At 45.9% G+C, this 24655-nt stretch overlaps 1 protein-coding gene and 1 non-coding gene across 2 annotated transcripts in view; both read left to right on the top strand.

Annotated features, from left to right (window-relative positions):
• The window catches only part of Rab7a (RAB7A, member RAS oncogene family), a 55440-nt gene extending 32783 nt beyond the window's left edge, over positions 1-22657 (top strand). The window contains exons 2-6 of the mRNA XM_004665109.3: positions 5544-5604; positions 7350-7476; positions 14588-14806; positions 16038-16166; positions 21252-22657. Coding sequence (XP_004665166.1) covers positions 5552-5604; positions 7350-7476; positions 14588-14806; positions 16038-16166; positions 21252-21347 — 624 coding nt within the window. The 5' untranslated portion in view covers positions 5544-5551 and the 3' untranslated portion in view covers positions 21348-22657. The remainder of the gene's footprint in view (positions 1-5543; positions 5605-7349; positions 7477-14587; positions 14807-16037; positions 16167-21251) is intronic.
• Positions 4129-4259, top strand: LOC123461961. Its single transcript, XR_006638005.1, has one exon. It is a non-coding gene; the product is annotated as a small nucleolar RNA SNORA33 (small nucleolar RNA).
• Positions 22658-24655: the final 1998 nt, after the last annotated feature.

Raw genomic sequence — 24655 nt, 5'->3', positions numbered from 1 at the left:
GCCCAGTGCTTTTATCAATGGCCTCCAAGAGCATCTTAGTAAAGCCTCTCTTCCTCTTTCCTTACAATGTCCTTCTTTGGGTTAAACTTGGCCCACTAGCTAATGTAATCTCCAGTTCAGAATGTGATAATAGACCTTAGGTAAGACTGTATGTATGTATGTATGTATGTATGTATGTAACTGTTTATTAAAGAAAGAGGCAGATAGATAGAATGGGTGTGTCAGGGCTTTTAGCCACTGCAAACAACTCCAAACACATGCACCACCTTGTGCATCCAGCTTTATGTAGGTTCTGGGGAAATCAAACCTGGGCCTTTGCCAGCAAGTGCTTTAACCACTAATCTGTCTCTTCAACCCTTTATTTTTATTTATTTATTTATTGGTTTTTCGAGGTAGGGTCTCACTCTAGCTCAGGCTGACCTGAAATTCACACTGTATTCTCAGGGTGGCCTTGAACTCTCAGTGATCCTCTTACCTCTGCCTCCCAAGTGCTGGGATTAAAGGTGTGTGCCACCATGCCCGTCTTCAGTCCTTTATTTTAAAAAAATTATTTATTAAAGAAGCATATAGAAAGGATGGGTGTGACAGGGCCTTCAGCCACTGCAAACGAACTTCAGTTGCGTGTTCCACCTTGTGCATCTGGCTTATGTGGGCCCTGGGGAGTCAAACATAAATCCTTTGGCTTTGCAGGCAAGTGCTTTAACTGCTAAGCCATAGCTCCAGCCCCAAAATATATATTCTTAAATTTTTTTTTATTTATTTGCAAGCAGAGAGAAGAGACAGTGGGTGTCAGGACCTCCAACCACTGTAAGAGTACTCCAGATATATGCACCAATTTATGCATTGGCTTTTTGTGGGCACTGTATAATTGAACCCAGGTCATTAGGCTTTGGATACAAGTGCCTTACCTGCTGAGTCATCTCTCCATCCCTATTTTTAAAATATTTTTAATTTATTTATTTATTTGACAGAGAGTGAGAGAATGTGTGTGTCAGGGCCTCCAGCCACTGCAGACGAACTCTAGATGTGTGTGCTCCCTTGTGCATCTGGCCTACGTGGGTCCTGGGGAATTGAACCTGGGTCCTTTGGCTTTCCAGGCAAACACCTTAACCGCTGAGCCATCTCTCCAGCCCCATCCCTATTTTTGTTGTTGTTGTTTGGTTTTTGTTTTGCAAGGGAGGGTCTCACTCTAGCCCAGGCTGACCTGAAATTCACTACATAGTCTCAGGGTGGTCTTGAACTCATGGCAATTCTCCTACCTCTGCCTCCTGAGTGCTGGGGTTAAAGGCCCTGCCTTTTATCCCAGGTAGGGTCCTGCTCTAGCCCAGGCTGACCTGGAATTCACTATGTAGTCTCAGGGTGGCCTTGAACTAATGGTGATCCACCTACCTCTGCCTCCCAAGTGCTAGGATTAAAGATGTGTGCCACTATGCCCAGTTTGCCTTGGGCTTTTGACTAAGTTTTCAGGTATGTATTTCTTCCTGTAGAGTGGGCCTCCTGTCCAATTAGAGAGTAATTGGTTTCCTCTGTTACAGACATGTCATGATTTGGCTCATTTGGCCTGATTGGCCAGTTTAAGGTTTGCAGTGTCCACTGCTGTGTGTCACTGTTGATGGCTTCTCTCTCCCATAGGGTTACATGCAGCATAGTTTTTTCCAACGTTCTGTCAGCTGATCCACAGGGAGAAGGTTTTCAGCTCAGCTCCAGCTTGATTTCTGAGAGACCTGCAGGCCAAGCATGTGGAGTCTTCAGCAGTAGGGTCTTCATATCTAGTTCTGGTGAGAAACCAAGAGCCTTGGCAATGGTCTCTAATGTTTTGGGGGTATCAAGGACCTCCCTGGCCAACAACTCACTGGGAAGTATCCCATCCCTGGCACTGAAAATTTTCAAATAACAGTTTATGGTTTCTGGGTGTGCCATTATCCAAAGAAGTTAATTTCTATGTGGCTTATTCATGACATCTTACTTTTTTTTTTTTGGTTTTTCGTGATAGTGTCTCACGGTGGCCTTGAACACATGGCAATCCTCCTACCTCTGCTCCTGAGTGCTGAGATTAAAGGTGTGTGCCACCACACCTAGCTAACATCTTAAATTTTGATTAACACCTTTCTTTACTCAATCCCTTTCCAAGGAAAGAGAGAGAGGAGAGAATATGAATGAATGAAATAGGCACACTAGGGCCTCTAGCCACTGCAAATGAACTTCCAGACACATGTGCCACTCTGCATATAGTTTTATAGGTACTGAGGGATCAAACCCAGGTCATTAGGTTTTTACAGGCAAATTCCTTAACTGCTATGCCATCTCTCCAGCCCCTAGGTTAGACACTTAAAGAATGTTTAATCCAGGCAGTCCGTAGGGAAGGTAGGGAAGAGTGATCCTCTATATATGATGGGTGGTTTAGGTTGTACCTCTCATTTCTCTATATTTTTGCTTGTTTGTTTATTGAGTCAGGATCTTACTAGCCCAGGCCATGAAAATGGGTTGTGGACTATGAGGTAGCCTGATTTTATGTGATGGTTATTTGCAAGCAGAGAGAGACAAAAGAGAGACAAACAGACAGAATGGGCATGCCAGGGCCTCTAGCCACTGCAAACAAACTTTAAGATACCCACAACACTTGTCTATCTGGCTTTACGTGGGTACTGGGGAATCAAACTCAGGTCCTTAGGCTTTGCAAGCAAGCATCTTGACCACTGAGCCATCTCTCTATCCCATGATGGTTAATCTTGGTTGTCAATTCAATTAATTCAGTGTGTGAGAGAGAGAGAGAGAGAGAGACAGACAGACAGACAGACAGACAATTTCCAGAGTTAATTAAGTGGGGGGAAAGGAGGAAGCCAGCAGCACAGGCTTGCTCTCTGTGGTGGTCATGAGGCAGATAGTTCTGCTCCATCATACCCTCCTAGCCATGCTGGTCCACAGGGATAGGCAAGCACCAAGAACTGAAGCCTCTCACACCATGAGTCAAAATAAATTCCAAGGTCTGATTCCCATTCCCACTGTCCCTGAGCCAGAAGCAGTGGAAGACAGCCATTTACAGTATTCCTTATCTGATTCTGTCCAGTGGGCTGGCAAGCAGGTCCTCTGTCTCCTATAATGGTGGTCTTTGGTGTGTACCACCTACTGAGAAGTAGTGATGGACAGCAGACATCTGGAAGGTTGTGTTGCCTCATCACCGTGGCCTGCTGCATCTTTCCTCCTGCTCCACCCTGCTCCCTGTTACTTAGTCACCTGTGTGTGTTTGAGGCATCTATTAAGATCAGCAGCAGCCAGCGTTTTCTAACCATGTACTGTATTGTAATGCACTAACAAGTAGTTTTTCTGAGACCCACTCATTTTCTGACAGGCTCTGACTCAAGCTCTGACAACTGAAAGTAATTAAGACAACAGTCTTTATTTTATTTTATTTATTTATTTTGAGAGCAAGAGAGCAAGAATGGATGCACCAGGGCCTCTAGCCACTACAGGCAAACTTCAGGCGCATGTGCTACCTTGTTTCATCTGGCTGATGTAGATACTAGGGAATCAAGCCTTGAACTGGGATCCTTAGGCCTCACAGGCAAGTGATTAACTGCTAAGCCTAAGGACCCACATCAGCCAGATGCACAAGGGGGCACACGTGTCTGGAGTTCGTTTGCAGTGGCTGGAAGCCCTGTCGCGCCCATGCTCTCTCTTCTCTCTCTGCCTTTCTCTCTCTTACTCTCAAATAAATAAAAATAAGCAAAAAAAAAGAGGTGAGTCAGAAAGACTGAAAGTTGGAGGCTAACCTGGGCTACATAGTGAGACCCTATCAACAATCAACAACAAAACCTCCCATGGGGGGGGGTTGCCTACAGGTATAAGGTCGTGGATTCATCAGTAAATAAAATAATAGGTTAAAAAAAAAACAAGGTGTGGCAAATGCTGGAGACAGTTGAACTACGGTTAGACATCTTACATATTTGTGTGGTCAAGGGAAGGGAAGGCTGCTTGATTTTCTAGGGGAAAGGCTCCCTAGAACTGCCCTATCAAGCATAATTCATCCACTAACTCCCCCCCCCCCCCCCGCCCCAGGTCTCTCTTCACTATCACCAAACACATAGCAGAGAATAAACTGCCCTGGTGGAGAGTATTAGAAAAGGCAGTAATCCAGCCAATTAGTCTGCTCATCTGAATGTGTTTCCACAGAAATTTAGAAACAGCTGACAATATTGATGCCATTTTACAAACCTTAAGGACAACTGAGGTCATTACAGTCCCTCAAAATGGCTGTAATATGCTGGGCTTGGTGGCATATACCTTTAATCCCAGCAGAGGTAGGAGGATCACTATGAATAGAGACTACATAGTGAATTCCAGCTTAGCCTGCTGGGGCTATAATGAGACCCTACTTCTGAAAGAAAGAGAGAGAGAGAAGAAAGGAAAAAAAGAAAAAGCTGGGCTGGAGAGATGACTTAGTGGTTAAGCGCTTGCCTGTGAAACCTAAGGACCCCGGTTTGAGGCTTGATTCCCCAGGACCCACATCAGCCAGATGCACAAGGGGTCACACACATCTGGAGTTCATTTGCAGTAGCTGGAGGCCCTGAAGCACCCATGCTCACCCTCCCTCCCTCCCTCCCTCCCTCCCTCTCTCCCTCTCTCTCTCTCTCTCTCTCTCTGTTGCTCTGAAATCCATAAAAATAAAAAAAGGAAAGAAAAAGCTGCAATGTAATATTGAAGTGTTTTCATAAGACTTAATTTAAGAAGTATTTTTTAATTATTTGAGAGAGCGAGAGAAAAAGAGGCAGAGAGAGAGAGAATAGGTGCGCCAGGGCCTCCAGTCATTGCAGACAAACTCCATAAACATGCACTACCTTGTGCATCTGGCTTACATGGGTCCTGGGGAATTGAACCGAGGCCCTTTGGCTTTGTAGGCACCTTAAATGCTAAGCCATCTCTCCAGCCCCTCATAAGAGTTAATTTAAATTTTACTATAACTTGTTCTAAGCTTAGTCAAACTTGAAAAAGTTAATAAATTACATTTTAAAAAAAGCTGGGTGTGGTGGTGCACACCTTTAATCCCAGCACTCAGGAGGCAGAGGTAGGAAAATCGTCATGAATTTGAGGTCACCCTGAGACTAATTCCAGGTCAGCCTGAGCTAGAGTAAAACCCTACTTTGAGGAGGGGGGGATAAAAAGGTAAGACAGATACCACCTCTAGAAATGTCACTATGGCAAATGCCCTGATATTAGCAGAACAGAGGGAGGGAGGTGCTAGTTAAATAAAGTGGTCCCCTCTCTACAGCAGCAATCTGAATCTTCCCATACCTAGCTATTGGATCTGGAGTATTAGACTAAATCACTGGTTCCATCAATGGAGAGCAACACCTTCCTCCTCTTCACAGCCCCTGCCTTGCTGTGTTTCCTAGTGCTAGGGTCCACAGTTCTAGTAAGTGATGCTGTTCTGTCATCAGGTTCACTGGGCAGATTGCATGAAGGCTCAGGGGCCCTGCTTTGGGGCTGTACAAGAGAGAGTTCCGTCGTCATGTTTCATCACCTCACTGTGCTCCTTTCTTTTACAGCTTGAAGGATGACCTCTAGGAAGAAAGTGTTGCTGAAGGTTATCATCCTTGGAGACTCTGGGTAAGTGTATCTCATGAATTTGAGCTCACCCATTCACTTGACCTCCAGAGCCCAAGCCTTCCAGACTGACTGACAGGTCCAAGTACTCTGGGTCTTCTCCTTGCTGTTGAGGGCACAATGGAAATTTTAATGATTCCTTCATATATACCTTTGTTCTCTGATTCTTAGCATGGGTGTGTGTGTGTGTGTGGCAAATGATGGTCATTTCTCTGTCTTTATTAGGGAGGGAATGAGAATTAGCGTGCCATGGCCTTAGCCACTAGAGTCATACTCCACACACTTGCACCACCTAGTGGGCATGCGCCATCTGGAGAGTTAAACATGGGTCCTTAGGCTTCGCAGGCAAGCGTCTTACCCGCTAAGCCATTTCTCCAGGCCTTCTTTCTTTCTTTTTTTTTTTTGAAGTTGGGTTTCACTCTAGCCCAGGCTGACCTAGAACTCACTATGTGGTCTTCAGGGTGACCTTGAACTCATGGCAATCCTACCTCTGCCTCCCCATTGCTGGGATTAAAGGTGTGTATCACCGCACCCAGTGGTGATCATTTTTCTTGAATCCTTTTCTGTTCAGACTATCAACAATAGGGACTTCTGAAGGTACCTTGCTCTGTAGATTGGGTTTTGTACCCACTTCATGGCCCTCCTTGTTGAGGCTTGTATGTGGAAGAGACAGGGCAGAGGGTTAAGTATTGATGTATTGATTCCAGATCTTCCACCAGCCAAGTAGCTAACTGTAATGGGTGTTAAGATTGTCTCATAGGCTGGGCATGGTGGCGCACACCTTTAATCCCAGCACTTGAGAGGCAGAGGTAGGAGGATCACTGTGCAGTCCAGGCCACCCTGAGACTACATAGTGAATTACAGGTTAGCCTGGACTAGTGCAAGATCCTACCTCAAAAAACTAAAAAATAAAAATAAAAAAAAGACTGATGAGAATAAAGGCAGGTTGCTCCAAAGTCTGTCTGTCTCTCCCTCAGAAAGCCAGGAAACTCATATGCACCACCATGCCCAGTTTATATATCCCGATTTCCTTGTGTGTTTTTTGTTTTGTGGTGCTGGGATGCGATGTGGGACACATTGCCAGTAAGCTAACCCCTCTTCCCTCTGTGGTTTTAATCCCAAGAAAGTGTAAACTTCGCCATATGTGGTGCTGGGGTGATATTCTTGCTGCCTCAGCTACTACAGGCAGGTTCCTCTTAAGAAAAGGTTTTATTGGAGCCAGGCATGGTGGTGCACGTCTTTAGTCCCAGTACTCAGGAGGCAGAGGTAGGAGGATCGCCGTGAGTTCAAGGCCACCCTGAGACTATGTATTGAATTCCTGGTCAGTTTGAGCTAGAGTGAGACCCTGCCTCGAAAAACCAAAAACATAAGAAGAAAAGAAAAATAAAAGGGTTTGTTGGCTGGAGAGATGGCTTAGTTTGCCTGCAAAGCCAGATTATCCTGGTTTGACTCTCCAGGATGTGTGTATGTAAGCCAGATGCACAAGGGGGCATATGCATCTGGAGTTTGTTTGCAGTGGCTGAAGGCCCTGGCGTGCCCATTCTGTCATAAATAAATAAATATATTAAAAAAAAAAAAGATTTTGTTGTTGCTGTTTTGTTTTTGTAGTACTAGGGATTGAATCCAAGGCCTCATGCATGCCAGGCAAACACTCTACCAACCAGACAGACTCCTTTTTAAATTGCAGATAGAGTAGGTTTCAGGCCCTTCTTATGTGACTTAGACTTGTGGTTTTTCTTCAATTCTAGTGTCGGTAAGACATCCCTCATGAACCAGTATGTGAACAAGAAGTTCAGTAACCAGTACAAAGCCACAATCGGAGCAGACTTTCTGACCAAGGAGGTGATGGTGGATGACAGACTAGTTACCATGCAGGTAAGCTGCTGCTCAGCCATGCACCAGCTAGGCTCTGAGCTTGTTAATCCTAACTGAGCCTTTCATTCCTGAGTTCCTCAAACTCCATTCTTACACTCTTGTGTAATTGGCTACAGATAGAATTATCCAATAAAATATATAGATGACCAGTTTAAATTGGATTCTGGGGCATGCAGGAGGACATCTTGGGCCTCACACATGCTACACACATACTCTGCCACCAAGCTACACCTCTGGCCCTTAAATTTGAATTTCATAATGTATAAGAATACTAAAAATTGGGCTAGAGAGATGGTTTAGTGGTTATGCGCTTGCCTGTGAAGCCTAAGGACCCCGTTCAAGGCTCAGTTCCCCAGGATCCACATTAGCCAGATGCACATGGTGGTGCATGTATCTGGAGTTCATTTACAGTGGCTAGAAGCCCTGGTACATCCACTCTCTTTCTGTGTATCTGCTGCTTTCTCTCTCAAATAAATTTCACTGCTGCTTTCACTCTCAAATAAATAAATAACCTTAATGAAGGCCTTTAAAAAAGACAGTAAATGGTTGTGGTATGGCTCAGTGGTAGATCACTTCCTAGTATGTACAAGACCCTGAGCTCCATTCCCAGCACAAAACAAAAGGAAGTTTTCACGTGTTTTCCTTCAAGCTGTGGTATACCCTTAGTGTTGAAGGGCTCTGTAGCCCAGCCTGGCCTCACACTCAGTCTAAAACTGAAGATAATGGCTTTGTCCTTAAAAAGGAGCTGGGAACTAGGCTCAACAGTTGAAGGCATTAGCTTGCAAAGCCTTTTGGCCAGAGCTTGAAGTATTCCTGGGTCTGCTGGCCCAGTGCTTCTATGACAATAAGAGGCAGATCCAGAAGAATGTTACAGGATTTTTGTTAGGATTTTGTTTTATTTTGTTTTTCAGGTAGGATCTCATTGTAGCCTGGGCTCGCTCTCTAGCCCCAAGCTGGCCTGAAACTTGCTTTGTTCCTACCTAAGCCCCCTGAGTGCTGAGTATTAAAGGCCTGGCTCATTTGGGAGGTTTTGTGTTATTTGTTTTTTGGTGTGTGCATGTGTGCGTGTGTGTTAGGCAGGGTCTCTATAGACCAGGCTGGCCTCAAAGTCTTGACAGTCTTCTTGGTTTAGTCTTCCCAAGTACTGAAATTATAGACTAAAATCATGAACCTACCTAAAAATTTAGAACATTTTTGTTTCTTGCAGTGCTTGGGATTAAATTTAGTGCCTCCCACATGCTAGGCAAGTATTCTACCACTGAGCTATATCTCCAGTCCAATAAACTGGTTTTTAATTTTAAAAAATGGAGCTGATGCCAGGCGTAGTGGCACACGCCTTTAATCCCAGCACTTGGGAGGCAGAGGTAGGAGGAATGCTGTGAGTTTGAGGCCACCCTGAGACTCCATAGTGAATTCCAGGTAAGCCTGGGCTAGAGCAAGACCCTACCTCAAAAAAAGAAAAATTAAAAAAAAAAATGGAGCTGGGGAGATGGTTAAAGGTGCTTGCTTATAAAGCTTGCTGATCAGGGTTCATTTCAATAGCACCTACATAAAGCCTGATGCCAAAAAATGGCACATGTGCCTGGTATTCATAATATAGTTTGACATTTGCAGAGGAGAAACTAAACAAGCCATATAGGTTTGAGGAAAAATTTAATAGACAGAACCTCTGAAAATGAAGTCTAATAAACAAAGTTTGGATCTGGGCGTGGTGGCGCACGCGTTTAATCCCAGCACTTGGGAGGCAGAGGTAGGAGGAATGCTGTGAGTTCAAGGCCACCCAGAGACTCCATAGTGAATTCCAGGTTAGCCTGGGCTAGAGTGAGACCCTACCTCAAAAAAAAAAAAAAAAAGTTTGGAATTCAGTGGTTTGAGCAGCAGATTGAGCATACCAGAAAATGGAAGAAAAAGAAATAGCTGGAAGCATCTTAGAAAAGATTTAGTGCATGTAGCTTGAGAAGGAGCTGTTCCCAGAAGCAGAGCTACAGGATGAGGCAAGAGGACAACTCCCCGATGCACCAGACTTCATGGCAGAGCTTGGGGGGAGGGGAGAGGTCCTGGGCAAGAAGCTGAGGAAAGGGGCTGTGACAAGGCTTATGTGATCCTTGACCAGTGTCTGGTCCTAAAGAAAGATGAAGATCTCTTCTAGCAGCAGCTGAGGGCTCATGACTGTTTTGGGTGCTGCCTTGTGATACTCATTAGCGACCGCTCCCACATTCCCCCTAGCCCAGCCTTGAATGAGTTTGCAGCTGACAGGGGCTCTTCCCTGTCCTCTACAAAGGAAAAGATTGCTGTCATCAAGCACTCGAGTTTGAGGCCACCCTGAGAATACAGAGTTAATTCTAGATCAGCCTGGGCTGGAGTGAGACCCTACCTTGAAAAACCAAAAAATTAAATTAAACTAAAATAAAATAAAAAAGATTGCTGTCGTCACACTCACTTCTGTGCTGTCACACTCACCTCTGATGTCCTCCCGGCTCTCTTGGGAGTTCCTTTCTCTCACCATTTCAACCTTTTTGGAATTCTTGCCCTTGTATGCATGGCTACAACTGCCGGCTTCCCTCGATGAATTCCTGGGCCCTTCCTCTTCCTTTCACTTCTGGTTTGGTGGATGCCTTGTGTCTGTATGTATACTCCCTTTCCCCCTCCTCACAGAACTGTCACTGTCCTTTCAACATTTTAATATTTATTTATTTATTTATTATGCTACCTTGTGCATCTGGCTTACATGGATCCTGGGAAATCAAATCTGGTTTCTTGGGCTTTGCAGGCAAGTGCCTTAACTACTAAGCCATCTCTCTAGCTCTAATTTTTTCTTTTTCTTTTTTTCTTTTTTTCTTTTTTTCTTTTTTTTTTTTTTTGAGGTAGGGTCTCATTCTAGCCCAGGCTGACCTGGAATTCACTATGGACTCTCAGGGTGTCCTTGAACTCACGGCAATCCTCCTACCTCTCTGGGATTAAAGGCATGTCCCGGCCTCTAAATTTTCTTTTTTTAATCAGGTCAGTGGCCTTCTAAAAACAATGAAAGAGGGCTGGAGAGATGGCTTAGAAGTTAAGACACTTGCCTGCAAAGCCTAAGGACCCAGGTTCAGTTCCCCAGGACCCATGTAAGCTAGATGCACAAGGTGGTACAAGCACCTGGAGTTTATTTCTAATGGCTAGAGGCCCTGGCACGTCCATTCTCTCTCTCTGTCTCTCCCCTCCCGCTCTCCCTCCTTCTTTCAAATAAATAAAATGATAAAATATTTTAAAAATAAATAAGTGAAAACAAAAATAAGAAAGCTTAGTAAGGCCAGACCCATGTGTGTGCACATGTATACATGCAGACATGTGCTAGATACATGTGTCAACACAAAAGACACAGCCCTCACTTTAATCACCTTTAATCCCAACACTTGGGAAGTGGAGGTAGGAGGATTGCTATGAGTTCAAGGCCACCCTGAGACTACATAGTGAATTCCAGATCAGGTCAGCCTGGACTATTGTGAAACCCTACCTCACACACACACACAGAAAAAGGCAAGAGAGAGTGTGTGTGAGTTTTTTCTGGAGCCAAATATGAGTGACTATAGCCCAAGAACACAGATTTAGGTTACCCAATTCCATGTTCTAATCTGTTAACAATTTCATGAAGGTTTTATAGTTACATAGATATATATATAGTTTTATAAGGGAAAGCCATAAATCCAGGCATTTTTCAAGTACATTGACTGACCATCAGGTGCAGGCAGGTGACAGCAAAGGACTGGGGGAATCACCATAGGCTTTATTTATATTTATTTATTTATTTATTTATTTATTTATTTATTTATTTATTTTGGTTTTTCGAGGTAGGGTCTCACTCTAGCCCAGGCTGACCTGAAATTCACTATGGAGTCTCAGGGTGGCCTCGAACTCATGGCGATCCTCCTACCTCTGCCTCCCGAGTGCTGGGATTAAAGGCGTGCGCCACCACGCCCGGTTACCATCATAGGCTTTAGATGCTATCTGTGTTGGTGGAAAATGGGGATCAGTTAATACATCGTGAAAAGGTCACACCTGATCAGCTGATAAGTCACCGGAATGTTAGGTCAGACACACCTCTGTGATCACAGGAGTTCCATCATATCAGTCCATGCAGCCTTGTTGGAAGTAGATGAAGTGCTTTTCTGGGGACTTTAGTTCACACATGCTAGGACAGAGTTCCAAATAAGGCTGGGGGTGAACTTATCATTCATACAGGGGATAGCCAGAGGCTTCAGGTCCTGAGGTTGAAAACAAAACACAAAATGAAATTCTCAAATGACGCCTAAAATGGAACAAGCACAAATCATAAAAGTTAGGAGACCATATTAAATTAAGCATCTGAACAATAAGGTTTCCAAATAACAAAGCAGAGCTGGGCCTGGTGGCGCATGTCTTTAATCCCAGCACTCGGGAGGCAGAGGTAGGAGGATCGCCATGAGTTCAAGGCCACCCTGAGGTACATAGTGAATTCCAGGTCAACCTGGACCAGAGTGAGACCCTACCTCAAAAAAAAAAAAAAAAAAAAACCCACAAATAACAAAGCAAATTACTGAGCAGGAGCATGTGTTGATAGGCATCATGGCCAGCCTGTGGTTAAGTGGACTAAAGACAAGAGGCAGCTCACAGCAGAAACCTTAATAGCCCAGCACCTGATCTCAGAGAAGTGCAAATTTAAAAGGCTGGCAAAATCACGTTTTGTCCAGGCTGAGCAGTGAGGCCTGTAAATCTGTCCACTCTTGGGAGATCAAGAGTTTGAAGTCTGAGCATTTAGTCTCAGCTGGGTTGGAGCATACCCATCTGAGGTAGAACTTCTATGACTTTGCAGCTAGTCTGGGTTCCACCCCAGCACTGTCCAAGAAAATCAGCTAAAATACTAAAATTTAAAAGGACAAAGTACAGCCCTCAGGAGAGAGAGTTAAGAGAATTGCCATGCATTCGAGGCTACCCTGAGACTACATAGTGAATTCCAGCTCAGCCTGGACTCAAGCGAGACCCTACCTTGGGGGAAAAAAATCAAAAGGAGCAGGCATGTGTTGGTGCATGCCTTTAGTCATAGCACTCGGGATAGAGAGATAGGATCTTTGTGAACTCAAGGCAAGCCTAGTACTACACAAGGTCAACTAGGGCTGGAATGAGATTCTACCTGTAAAAAGCAAGCAAACATTAAAAGGACATAGCAACACTGGCTTTAAAAAAATTTATTTATTTATTTATTTATTTATTTATTAGAGTGAGAGAGAGAGAGAGAGTGTGTGTGTGTGTGAGAGAGAGAGAGAGAATGGACGTGCCAGGGCTTCTAGCCACTGCAAATGAATTCCAGACAGGTGCTCCCCCTTGTGCATCTTGCTAACGTGGGACCTAGGGGATTGAACGTGGATCCTTTGGCTTTGCAAGCAAGCACCTTAACTGCTAAGCCATCCCTCCAGGCAGACACTGGCTTTCTTCATACAGGGCTAGACTCTAATATGGGCTGAGCTTTCTGTTATTTGGCAGAAGTGGATCATACTTCTATTATCGCTCATGGTAGTGACAACCAGAGATGGCCACACATGGGGGAGTGTTCACTAAGTGTGTTGGCAGCAGAAAACTTTCAGAAGTGAGTGCTGAGGGCAAGAGTGACATGGGAAGACAAGATGTTGGGGGGGGGGGCGCAGAGATACCACCCTTGTGTTTCTTAGTTATATCCCAAATGTTTGTATACTATTGAGATTTTCATTTATTGCCCCAAGCCTAGATTTAAGTTCTGTTTTGTTTGTTTGTTTGTTTGTTTTTGAGGTAGAGTCTCACTCTGGCCCAGGCTGACCTGGAATTCAGGATGTAGTCTCAGGGTGGCCTCGAGCTCTCGGTGATCCTCCTACCTCTACCTCCCAAGTGCTAGGATTAAAGGCATGCGCCACCACGCCCAGCTTCCTTTTTTTAAAAATTTTTCATTATTTATTTATTTAATTTATTTATTAGAAAGAGAATAAGAGACAGAGAATAGGTGCACCAGGGCCTTCAGCCACTGTAAACAAACTCGAAATGCATGCATCACCTTGTGTATCTGGCTTATGTGGGTCTTGGGGAATTGAACCTGGGTTCTTTGGCAAACACCTTAACCACTAAGCCATCCCTTCAGTCTCCCTATCCTTTTTAAAAAAATATTTATTCACTCACTTGAGAGAGAAAATATGACAATGGGCACATATGACCTCTAGCCACTACAAACTCCAGACACATGTGCCACCTTGTGCATCTGGCTTTATGTGGATACTGGGGAATTGAACTCAGGTCCTCAGGCTTTGCAGGCAAGTACTTTAACCACTGAACCATTTCTTCAGCCCTCTTTCCTTTTTTTTTTTTTCTGTGCATTTGTTTGCTTGTCTGTTTGTTTGTTTCTCTTTTTCTTTATTTGTTTTTTTCTTTTTCTTTATTTATTTGAGATAGGGAGAGAGAGGGAGGGAGAATGGGTGTGCCAGGGCCTCCAGCCAGACACATGCACCACCTTGTGCATCTATCTGGCTTACAAGGGTCCTGGGGAATTGAACCTGGATCTTTGGGGTTTGCAGGAAAGTGCCTTAACTGCTAAGCCATGTCCCCAGCCCACTTGTTTGTTTTTTGAGGTAGGGTCTCAATTTAGCCCAGACTGACCTGGAATTCACTTGTAGTCCCAGGCTGGCATCAAACTCACATCTTGTCCTCCTACCTCTGCCTCCCAAGTGCTGGGATTTAAAGGTGTTGCACCACCACACCCAGCCAGGATGTATATTTACTGCTTGAAACACCAGGCTAGATGGCTCACAAGTTTATAGGGATTCTTCTCTCCCTGCCTCCCATATTGCCACAGGTATGCTGGGGTGGGGATTACAAATACACACTACCGCATCTAGCTTTATGTGAGCTCTGAAATCCCTACATGCAGATCCTTACTATTATAAGCTTTTTACCACTGCACCATCATCTCAACTCCTATAGATCAGATTTTTCATATATCCTCAGGACAAGATAACAAGATATAAAAATACTTTGACTCTCCAAAGAGCAGACTTAGTATTCTCCCAAATACATTCCTTTCCTGAAACACTGCCAAATATCCCTCAATGACCAAATATTTTGTCTCTTGCAGATATGGGACACAGCCGGTCAAGAACGGTTCCAGTCTCTTGGTGTGGCCTTCTACAGAGGTGCAGACTGCTGTGTCCTGGTGTTTGATGTGACTGCTCCCAACACGTTCAAAACCCTTGACAGCTGGAGAGATGAGTTTCTTATCCAGGCCAGTCCCCGGGATCCAGAAAACTTCCCCTTTGTTGTGCTGGGAAACAAGATTGACCTCGAGAACAGACAAGTAAGTGCTAAAGATGATAGGAGTTGTCACAGGGCTGCCTTAGGACTTCGGAAGTTTCCCTTCCAGACCCGGAATGGTCTGGGAAGGTGCTGGTGGGAGTGATTGTCACCCAGGCCCTTCTGGCTCACCAACTCCCCACTACCTCCAGCTAGCTGTGATGTGTGGTCAGTATCTTTACTGGGAAGGGAATTCAACTTTAGTCATTCCCTGGGAAGGGAATTCAACTTTAGTCATTCCCAGGGACAAAAGAATGCTGTGGACTTTGAGTAAAGTCACTCGTGATACATGTCTACAAAGTGTTTCTGTTGAAAATGCACTCTGGTTAATTATAGCTCAGTTTATTTTTTGATTGTCCATCTCTTTTCTCTTCCTCAGACTTCATCCTTGTCACTTAGCCAAAATGGGCTGAGGTAGGGCAAGGAGGGAGGGCCTGCGGAGTGAGCTGGAGAAGAGGAAAGGAGGGTTCAAGGACTGAGAGCTACAGAATTCTGAATGGCTTACATGTGGCACAGATAATAGCATGAGGATGCAAAGAGCCTGTGTACCTGAGATCACTCTGTGCTCACTCCCCCTTGGACTGGCTTTTCACCCTTCTCACACATTTTGACTTGAGTTTGGATCTTAGTTATATTCTCATTGCTGGGACAACATGCCTGACAGAAATCAGCTTAGGGGAGGAAGGGTTTATGTTGGCCTTGAGTTGAAAGTTACAGTCCCTCATGGTAGGATAAGCATATTAGGAGCATGCAGAAGTAACTGTTCATGTTCAGCAGAGTGAGGAATTCTGCTGCCCAGACAGCTCTGTCCTTTTGTTGTTATTGTTGTTTAATTTTTATTTATTTGAGAGCAACAGACAGAGAAAGAGAGAGAATTGGGTGTGCTAGGGCCTCCAGCCACTGAAAACGAACTCCAGATGTGTGCACCCCCTTGTGCATCTGGCTAACATGGGTCCTGGGTAATCAAGCCTCGAACCAGGGTCCTTAGGCTTCACAGGCAAGCGCTTAACCACTAAGCCATCTCTCCAGCCCAGCTCTGTCCTTTTTATACAGTCCAGGACCCAGGTCCTTACAATGGTGCCAAGCACAAGCAAGGTTTTCTAGAGCCTGTCAAGTTGACTGTCCATATAAAACATCACAGGATCCCATTGGTGCTGCACATGGTCAGCAGAGGGCCTGTTCCCTGTCCTGAGGAGGACTGTCACTAGTGTCCGTGTACCTCCTTCTTCCTGCAGGTGGCCACAAAGAGGGCACAGGCCTGGTGCTACAGCAAAAACAACATTCCCTACTTCGAGACCAGTGCCAAGGAGGCCATCAATGTGGAGCAGGCCTTCCAGACAATTGCTCGGAATGCACTTAAACAGGTGGGTCACCAGGGTCCCATGGCCTCACGGGGACCTTGTCATTCTTTCCTAGCTGCCCACGTCATTAGGCTTTGCAGGCAGATCCCTTAAGTGCTAAGTTACCTCTCCATGCCCCTTGTTCATGTTTTCTTTGCATACCATTAGGAGATCCAGCCTCTAGGGCGACCCTTAACAGATTGCTGCTTCTCCTTGAGGAGGTACACTTGAAACCAGATCCTAGCCACACAAGTTACAAGGTAGATGCTGTCACAGCTGAGCTTCTGCCCCTGTGAAGTGAACACCAGTCTCTCAGAGTTACTCTCCTTGTCCCTCAGGAAGTTGCTCTTTCCTAGGAGGAGTAATTAGCACCCAAACAAGAAGGAAATGCAGGCACATTGACCAGGAGCCCAGAGCTCCCAACCACCCTCCCCTGAGAGTGAATGCCACCACTGTGCTAAGACATTATGGAGGCCAGAGCCCAGTGTGGTGGTGCATGCCTTTAATCCAGCACTCTGGAACTGACATAGGTGGATCACTGTGAGTTCCAGGTCAGCCTGGACTATAGTAAGACACGCTACCTTGGAGAAATAAAAAAGTAAAAAGAGGGAAGCCGGGCATGGTGGCGCACACCTTTAATCCCAGCACTCAGGAGACAGAGGTAGGAGGATTGCTGTGAGTTCAAGGCCACCCTGAGACTACATAGTGAATTCCAGGTCAGCCTGGGCTACAGTAAGACCCTACCTCAAAAAACAAAAAAACAAAACAAAACAAAAAAAAGTGAAAAGAGGGCTGCAATTATGGTTCAGTGGTAGAGTACTTGTCTTAACATGTGAGGCTCCAGGTTCCATCCCCAGTACTGGAAAGGAAAAAAGAAAGGCAGTTGGGTCATGAGGCTTCAGGAACACATGGGGACAGGAGGTGGCTGGAAAGTTCAAGGCAGGTTCTGTCATGTCCTGGAAGCTGGGTTGATTGTGCTGGTTTTCAGCAGGACAGGATACTTGGCCATGTAAGTAACACATGTTTGGAATGGATTGCTCCAATGCAGAGGGCCTGCACGGAGAGAGCTGTCACACACAGACCAGGAGATCAACCCAAGCAGCATGCTTCCTTCTAACCAGTACTGAACCCCCTACATCCAGATTAGTAACCTGTGCTTTTCCTAGCTGCGTGTAAGCAAATGGGAATCCAAAGTCTTCTCCACCCATATTCTGTTGACTGGCATCACTGTCGGTTTCTTTCTGTAAGGTCACCCTGAGAGCCAGGTTAGACTGAGGGTACAGTTTGGTGCTGTTGAGGTGCAACTGCATGGCTCACCCAAAGACTCCCTATCTAGCAATGTGGTTTTCTTGTTCATCCTCTCCATGTAGCAAGTTGAGTGTTGCCTGTAGCTGACAACTCTGCCATGTCTGTCTGAGCCCCTCCCCTGAGCTAGCCATTGTGGTCTATTGGGAAGTTACTATTAAAGAAAACAAAAGTGCCCTTTTGAATTCCTTTATTCTTAAAGCAGGGCACCTGTATTAGTAGACAGTGCAACTTCAAGGGAAGGGTCTACTTTGACTTGGATTTCTAAGGGCATACATTCCATCCTGGTGGGGAAGTCATGGTGACAGGAGCAGGAAGCTAAGAAACAGGAAGTGGGACAGGACAAAAAAAAAAAAAAAAAACCTCAAGACCTGCTCCCAGTGGCCTACGTACTGTTTTCACTTCCTAAAGGTTCCACAACCTTCTCAAACAGTCCCCAGCAGCTGGATACCAAGTATGCAAATACATAAATATATTAGTTACCAAATTCTTTTGAACAAAAAAATCTGACCAGAGCCGGGTGTAGTGGCGCACACCTTTAATCTGAGCACTGGGGAGGCAGAGGTAGGTAGGAGGATTGCCGTGAGTTCAAGGCCACCCTGAGATGTCAGAGTGAATCCCAGGTCAGCCTGGACCAGAGTGAGACCCTACCTCGAAAAAACAAAAAAAAATAGCAAATATGTGCCTAGCATGGTAGTTCATGCCTTTAATCCCAGCACTTGGGAGGCAGAGGTAGGAGCTAGAGTGAGACAGAGTGAATTTCAGGTCTGCCTGAGCTAGACTAAAACTCTGCCTTGACAAAACAAAAATAAATAAACAGAAAAGGAAGTAATCTTTCTTTTCTTGGTTTTTCAAGGCAGGGTCTCACACTAGTCCAGGCTGACCTGGAATTCACTCTGTCATCTCAGGGTGGCCTTGAACTCACAGCGATCCACCTACCTCTGCCTCCCCAGTGCTCAGATTAAAGGCATGTACCACCACGCCCGGCGGAAGTAATCTTTCAAAAATCACTTGGACCTCACTGTATTCCAGGCTGGCCTTGAATTCACAGCAGTCCTCCCTCAGTCTCCCAAGTGCTTGGATTAAAGGCATGAGCCACCATTGTCATCTTATGTTAAGATTATTTTTCTAGGAGTTGTATTAAACTGCTAGTGTTGGCCACAGCAGAATACCAAAGGGTAAGTTGATTGAAGTCCAGCAATAAGGTGCTGGCACATTGGGTTTGGATGCTGGTTCTCTCCTTGTATGCAGGCTGCTGTCTTCTGTGTCTCTGCTGGGAGAGCAAGTGTTGGCAAACCCTCCCTCATATGACCTCATCGAAAGTACATACTCCAGGGACAGGTGCACCAAGGGTTAAGGCTTCAGCATATAAACTCTGGGGACACCCATTCTGCCCGTAGTAGCTGCCTTCATAGTTCTTCAGGTCCCTTGCTTTTTATTTAAAATAACATTCCTAAATACTTGTGGGAACACAAGCTATCTATAATAACCACAAAATCAAACCCACTCAAGGTAGTTCAGATCTAGTGCAGGTGCCAGTCAGGGCCCAGGGAGGCTGAGGTATGGCACTAAAGCTTGGAGGCTGAATGAAGGGAGTAAATGCCTTTATGTGTAATCTCAGCACTTGACTGGCAGAGGTAGGAGGATCGCCGTGAGTTCAAGGCCACCCTGAGGCTACATAGTGAATTCCAGGTCAGCCTGGGCTAGAGTGAGACCCTATTTGGGGTGGGGAGGGGGAAGCCGGGCATGGTGGCACACACCTTTAATCCCAGCTCTTGGGAGGCAGAGGCAGGAGGATTGCCTGAGTTCAAGGCTATCCTGAGACTACATAATGAATTCCAGGTCAGCCTGAGCTAGAATGAAACCCTACCTCGAAAAACCAAGAAAATAAATTTTAAAAGGAGGGCTGGAGAGATGGCATAGTGGTTAAGGCACTTGCCTGTGAAACCAAAGGACTTTTGCATATCCCCACTTAAGCCAGACACACAAAGCTGAGGTATGCACAGGGTTCCACATGCCCACTAGGTGGCGCAAGCGTCTGGAGTTAAATTGAAACGGCTGAGGCCCTGGCATGCCAGTTCTCCCCCCCCACACACACAAAAAATTAAAAATTGGGCTAGAGAGATAGCTTAGCGATTAAGGCTTTGCCTGCAAAGCCAAAGGATCCCAGTTAAATTCTCCAGGACCCACATAAGCCAGATGCACAAGGAGGTGCATACGTTTGGAGTTCATCTACACTGGCATGCCCAGTCTCTCTCTCTCTTTCTCCCTCCATATCTCTCTCTCAAATAAATAAATAAAATGTTTTTTTTAAAGGGGGAAAATACTTTAAAAATTTAAAAAAATAAAAACTCGGGCTGGAGAGATGGCTTAGTGGTTAAGGTACTTGCCTGTGGTGCCTACAGATCTAGGTTTGATTCCCCAGTATCCACATAAGCAAGATGCACAAAGTGGCACATGCATCTGCAGTTCATTTGCTGTGGCTAAAGACCCTGGCACGTCCATTCTGTCCCTCTCTATCATGCCCCCCACCCCCCGGATAAATAAAATTGAGCCTAAGAACTTACATTTGACTCCTCAGTTCCTACACAAGCCAGGCGCACAGTGACACAAGTGCACAAGGTCACAGTGCACACAGGGAGTTACACACATCTGGAGTTCTATTGTAGTGGCTGAGGCCCTGGTGCGCCAATCTCTAGCTCCCCCTCTCCCTCCCCCCACACATGAGGGGGGAAAAAGGCCAGTCTCGGTTTGTCTTACGGGGGAGGGGGACAAAACTCTCAGGATTCCATGTCTAAGGTGGAGTGTGGACCAGTTTCAAGGTGCTTCCTCAGCATATGTGAGGCCCCAGCCTCCATCCTCTGTGCTTGACAAGAGAAACCTCTAAAATGGGCCAATGTATTGGAGCAAAAGATTGGCAGTTTCTGTGGATGGGGATTCTAGTTAACTGAAGGTAGGTTTCTTTTGGGAGTAATGAGTGTTCCAGAGTGATGTAATTTATAATTTCACTAAGACTTCTGAACTGTACAGTTTGTTGTTTTTTCCCAGATATTTTATTATGGTTTTACAGTTTTTGTGGCTTTTCAAAGTAAGGTTTTGCTCTAGCCTAGGCTGACCTGCAATTCACTATGTAGTCTCAGGGAGGCCTTGAACTCACGGCAATCCTCCTACCTCTGCTTCCCAAGTGCTAGGATTAAAGGCGTGCACCACCATGCCTGGCTGTGAATAAATAATACTGTCTAGAGAACTCTCTCTTTTCACTCTGTGGAGCAGCACTGGGGATTAACCTCAAGGCCTTCTGCATGCTGGGCACACGGCATTCTACAAAACGGTCTCTTCAGCGCTGACAGTGGTGCCTGGCATGCAGACACTCAGGAAGTCCGTCTACCTTCACCACACAGGTGATGTATCACCCAGAATTCTGCTCCTAAGCCTGTAGAATATGGGTAACAGATTACTCCTCAACCTGATGAAGGAAAATGAAACAGGACTATTGGCCCACCATCCTAGGAAAATGAGTGGAAGGTGGGGATATGAGACAGCAACCTGGTACCCAAAAACAGAGAGCACTGTTCCAGCTGGTCATGAAGTACTGGCAACACAGCCCTATAGAAAACAACTCAGCTAGCTGGCTATGGCCCATGGTGGTCAGGAATGCCAGTTAGCATGCTTCATGGCTGCTCATGTCTGCAGGAGCCATGACTTCCTCACAGTCTGTCTGCCTCTTCTGTGGGAGGGTGCTCCTGTGCTCAGGCGAAACTGGAATATCCCTGTGCCATCACTCTTTCTCTCTTCCCTGTTCAGGAAACGGAGGTGGAGCTGTACAATGAATTCCCTGAACCTATCAAACTGGACAAGAATGACCGGGCCAAGGCCTCAGCAGAGAGCTGCAGTTGCTGAAGGGGTCGTGAGCACAGAGCAGAGTCCTTCATAGACAAGAACACACGTAGGCCTTCAGCACGAACCCCTCCTCCTCTCAACAGAACAGAACGTGGTCTCTCACATCCAGCTGCCAAAAGAAACCCCACCAGATATGATCACACCCCAACCACCCCCCCACAACACACACACACACAAAACACAAGCACTCTAACCTATGCCTGTCATGGCTCCTGGGACAGCTGCCCACCATGAGCCCTGTGTATGGCAAAACAGGCGGCTGGAGACCCCGCTCTGGGGTGCAGTGGGCATTGGAAGCTTAATACTCTTGGTGTCCACTAGAGTGAGAGAACTGTTCACAGTTCGTCTGTGTCTAATAATCTGATTTTTTTTTTAATGGTCTTGTGGTCTTTCACCCCTGCCCCTCCTTGAAGGTCCTGTGGGAAGGCTGGTGCCCACGCTCCATTACAGACTCCCACCCAGTCTGAACAGGCTGAGTTTTGTATGTATCTGTTAATGCTCGTTACTTTTAACTAATCAATCTTTTTACAGTATCCATTTATTATGTAATGCTTCTTAGAAAAGAATCTTATAGTACATGTTAATATATGCAACCAATTAAAAATGTATAAATTAGTGTAAGGAATTCCTGGATTGTGTGTTTAAGTCCTGTAATGCAGGCGTGCAAGGTGGAGGGTTGGACCCTGTCTGGATTGGAGAGTGTTAGAGAATTTGGAGATCCAACTAGCGGCAGTATTCTGTACAGTAGGCACAGAAATTACGTATGCCTTTTATCAAAGACTTAAGAGCCAAAAAGCTTTTCATCTCTCCAGAGGGAAAACTGAACCAGACAGTTCCCTTATGTGTCTAAATTTTACAAAAGGTTGATTTGCATAATGCAGTAGTGTGTGCAATGGATAAATGGCCGTTATTTCAGAAATTAAAATTTTTATTTCCCTTTTCTGTTTTTTTCTCCTGCTCCACACTTCGGAACTCCCATTAGATAGCATCCTACTCTACGAGGAAAGAAGAACCCCAGCAGACTGTCCTAGTGACTACCTTTGTTCTAGAAGGCGCTCCTTTCTGGGTGGTGGGACCCTTAGGCTAGCAGACCCCTTACCTCCTTTCCCTACCCCACCCAGTGTGGCCCAGCACTAGCCCCAGTTCTTGGGTTGAGCCCTGGACTTCACCCTCCTGAGGACCTGCCCTGAACCCACCTTGGCTTGCTTACTGGAGCACCTCCCCTCCCAATGTCTACATTCTAGGGTGTGGGCTGAGTTCTTCTGTAAAGAGATGAAGGTGATGCCAATAAACTTTAACAAGAACAAAGACCAGCCGCCTCTGCCCTATCTTTTCCTTGTTGCAAGCCCTCAGGTGAGGCTGTGTAGGGACCTTGAGTATGTTTGCTGGACAGATCACACTGCTCTCTTGTCACTGCCCTGGTGGGAGAGGAACCAACCCTGCCCTACCTGCCCCTGCTTCTAGCTTAGTTGGGTCTTTGTTTTTTCTTTTCTTTTTGGTGACTTTTTTTTCAAGGTTGGGTTCTCACTGTAGCCCAGGCCAACCTAGAACTTGCTCTATCTATGGTCCCAGAGTGAGTTTTAGGCCAGCCTGGCCTAGAGCGAGACCCTACCTCAAAAAAAAAAAAAGAATCAGGAGGATCACAAAGTCAAGGTCATCTTTTGCTACACAGCAGTCTAGGAGGCAAAAGTGGATCACTGTGACTTCAAAGCCAGCCTGAGACTCTAGTGAATTTCAGGTGTAATGGGGGAGGGGGCATACAACCAAAGAAACAAAAAATGGCATTTCCAGCCAGACATGGTGGCACATACCTTTAAACCCAGCATTCCAGAGTATGGGTATGTAAATGAGAAGCCTTGAGGTGTGCAATTTGGGGCTCCATGTTTGTTTCCCAGGTGGTTTTATGACCGGACAAAATCTAGGAACCATGGTCCCAGTGTCCTTGACACCACACGGGCTGGTGGTCTGGAAGATATATCAGGAACTAGACATTTGCAAACCCATACAGGGGTCTCAGAGCCTTAGCCTCCCTGGCATGAGGCTGGAGGGAACCACAGGAGAGACCAAAGAGGAGCCACCTTATTGACCAGGCTTCTGTGTGACCTGAGTGCGGGAAGGAGGCGGTCCCCAGAGCAGTGACCAGGTTGGACCCCAGCGCAGCCTCGCTTCTGGTTGTCAAGGGGAAGCTCTGGGGCCTGGCTTTGGTGTCCATGGAACCATTCACAGAAATGAGTGCAGGGTCAGCTTTGGGGATTCTGGCCTCGTAAGTACCCAAAGTTCCAAACTCCGGGGGCTCTGGGTCAGTCCCTCGCTGTGCTGGCCGCCTCGCAGTTCTTAGTGAACATGGCAGGTTTGTTCTGTCTGCCAGCCTGCTCTTGGGTCTCCATGGAGACGCGAAAATAGACCGGGGTGGGCGTGGGGAGTGCGGAGGGCGGGGCCGCGAGGGCGCAGACCGCGCGGGCGGGGCCCGGATGTGCGTGGTCTTCCCGCCCCTTAACCGCCCACCAACCGGCGACCCAGCAGACAGTTGAAGTCCGCGGCCGGTGCGCTAGGCTGTGTTGGGCCTTGTGCCGCTTACCTGCTCTGGCCTCGACCCGCGACACTCGGAAGTGCCCGCCGCTGTGACCAGCAAGGATGCACAAAGCTTGAAGTGCTGTGAACGCGGGGAGGTGGCTCAGTGTTTGTTAAAGGCATTTGCGAAGCCTGGCGGCCTGGGCAATTCCCCACAATGGGAAGCAGACAGGGAGAAGCTACGCGCATGCTCTTGCATGTGCTACATACAAAAGCTAAAAGTTGAACTGATTCACTGAGTTACTGTAAACGTTAATTGCTGAGGAGCTAAAACTTACCTTTGTCAGCACATGGAAAAATCCCAAAGAAGGAACCGTCCAGAAAGGGCCCAAAGAAATGAAATGATAAGAAGAAAAGACAGTTTAAAACAAAGTAGCTGGGCGTGATGGCGCACGCCTTTAATCCCAACAGAGGTAGGAAGATCACCGTGAGTTCAAGGCCATCCTGAGACTACATAGTGAATTCCAGGTCAGCCTGGTCTAGAATGAAACAATACCTTAAAATCAAAATAAATAAACTAAAACAAAGTAAAATGGAGTTCATTATTAGGGTGGCCTGACTACAAAAATGATTGATATATAAATTTCCACATCTTGTTTGTTCACTTAACTTTAAAAATTATAAAATCTCTTGGCCCCCAGGTAATTAAACTCCTCTACTTTTGCTCATTCTGGTGTTGGAGTGATCTTTCCAGAGAATTTCTACAACACATACACATAAATATTTAAAAATAAATT

The sequence above is a fragment of the Jaculus jaculus genome, chromosome 6, assembly GCF_020740685.1.
Source record: "Jaculus jaculus isolate mJacJac1 chromosome 6, mJacJac1.mat.Y.cur, whole genome shotgun sequence".
Taxonomy (NCBI): domain Eukaryota; kingdom Metazoa; phylum Chordata; class Mammalia; order Rodentia; family Dipodidae; genus Jaculus; species Jaculus jaculus.
This window is presented reverse-complemented; position numbering and strand designations above follow the sequence as displayed.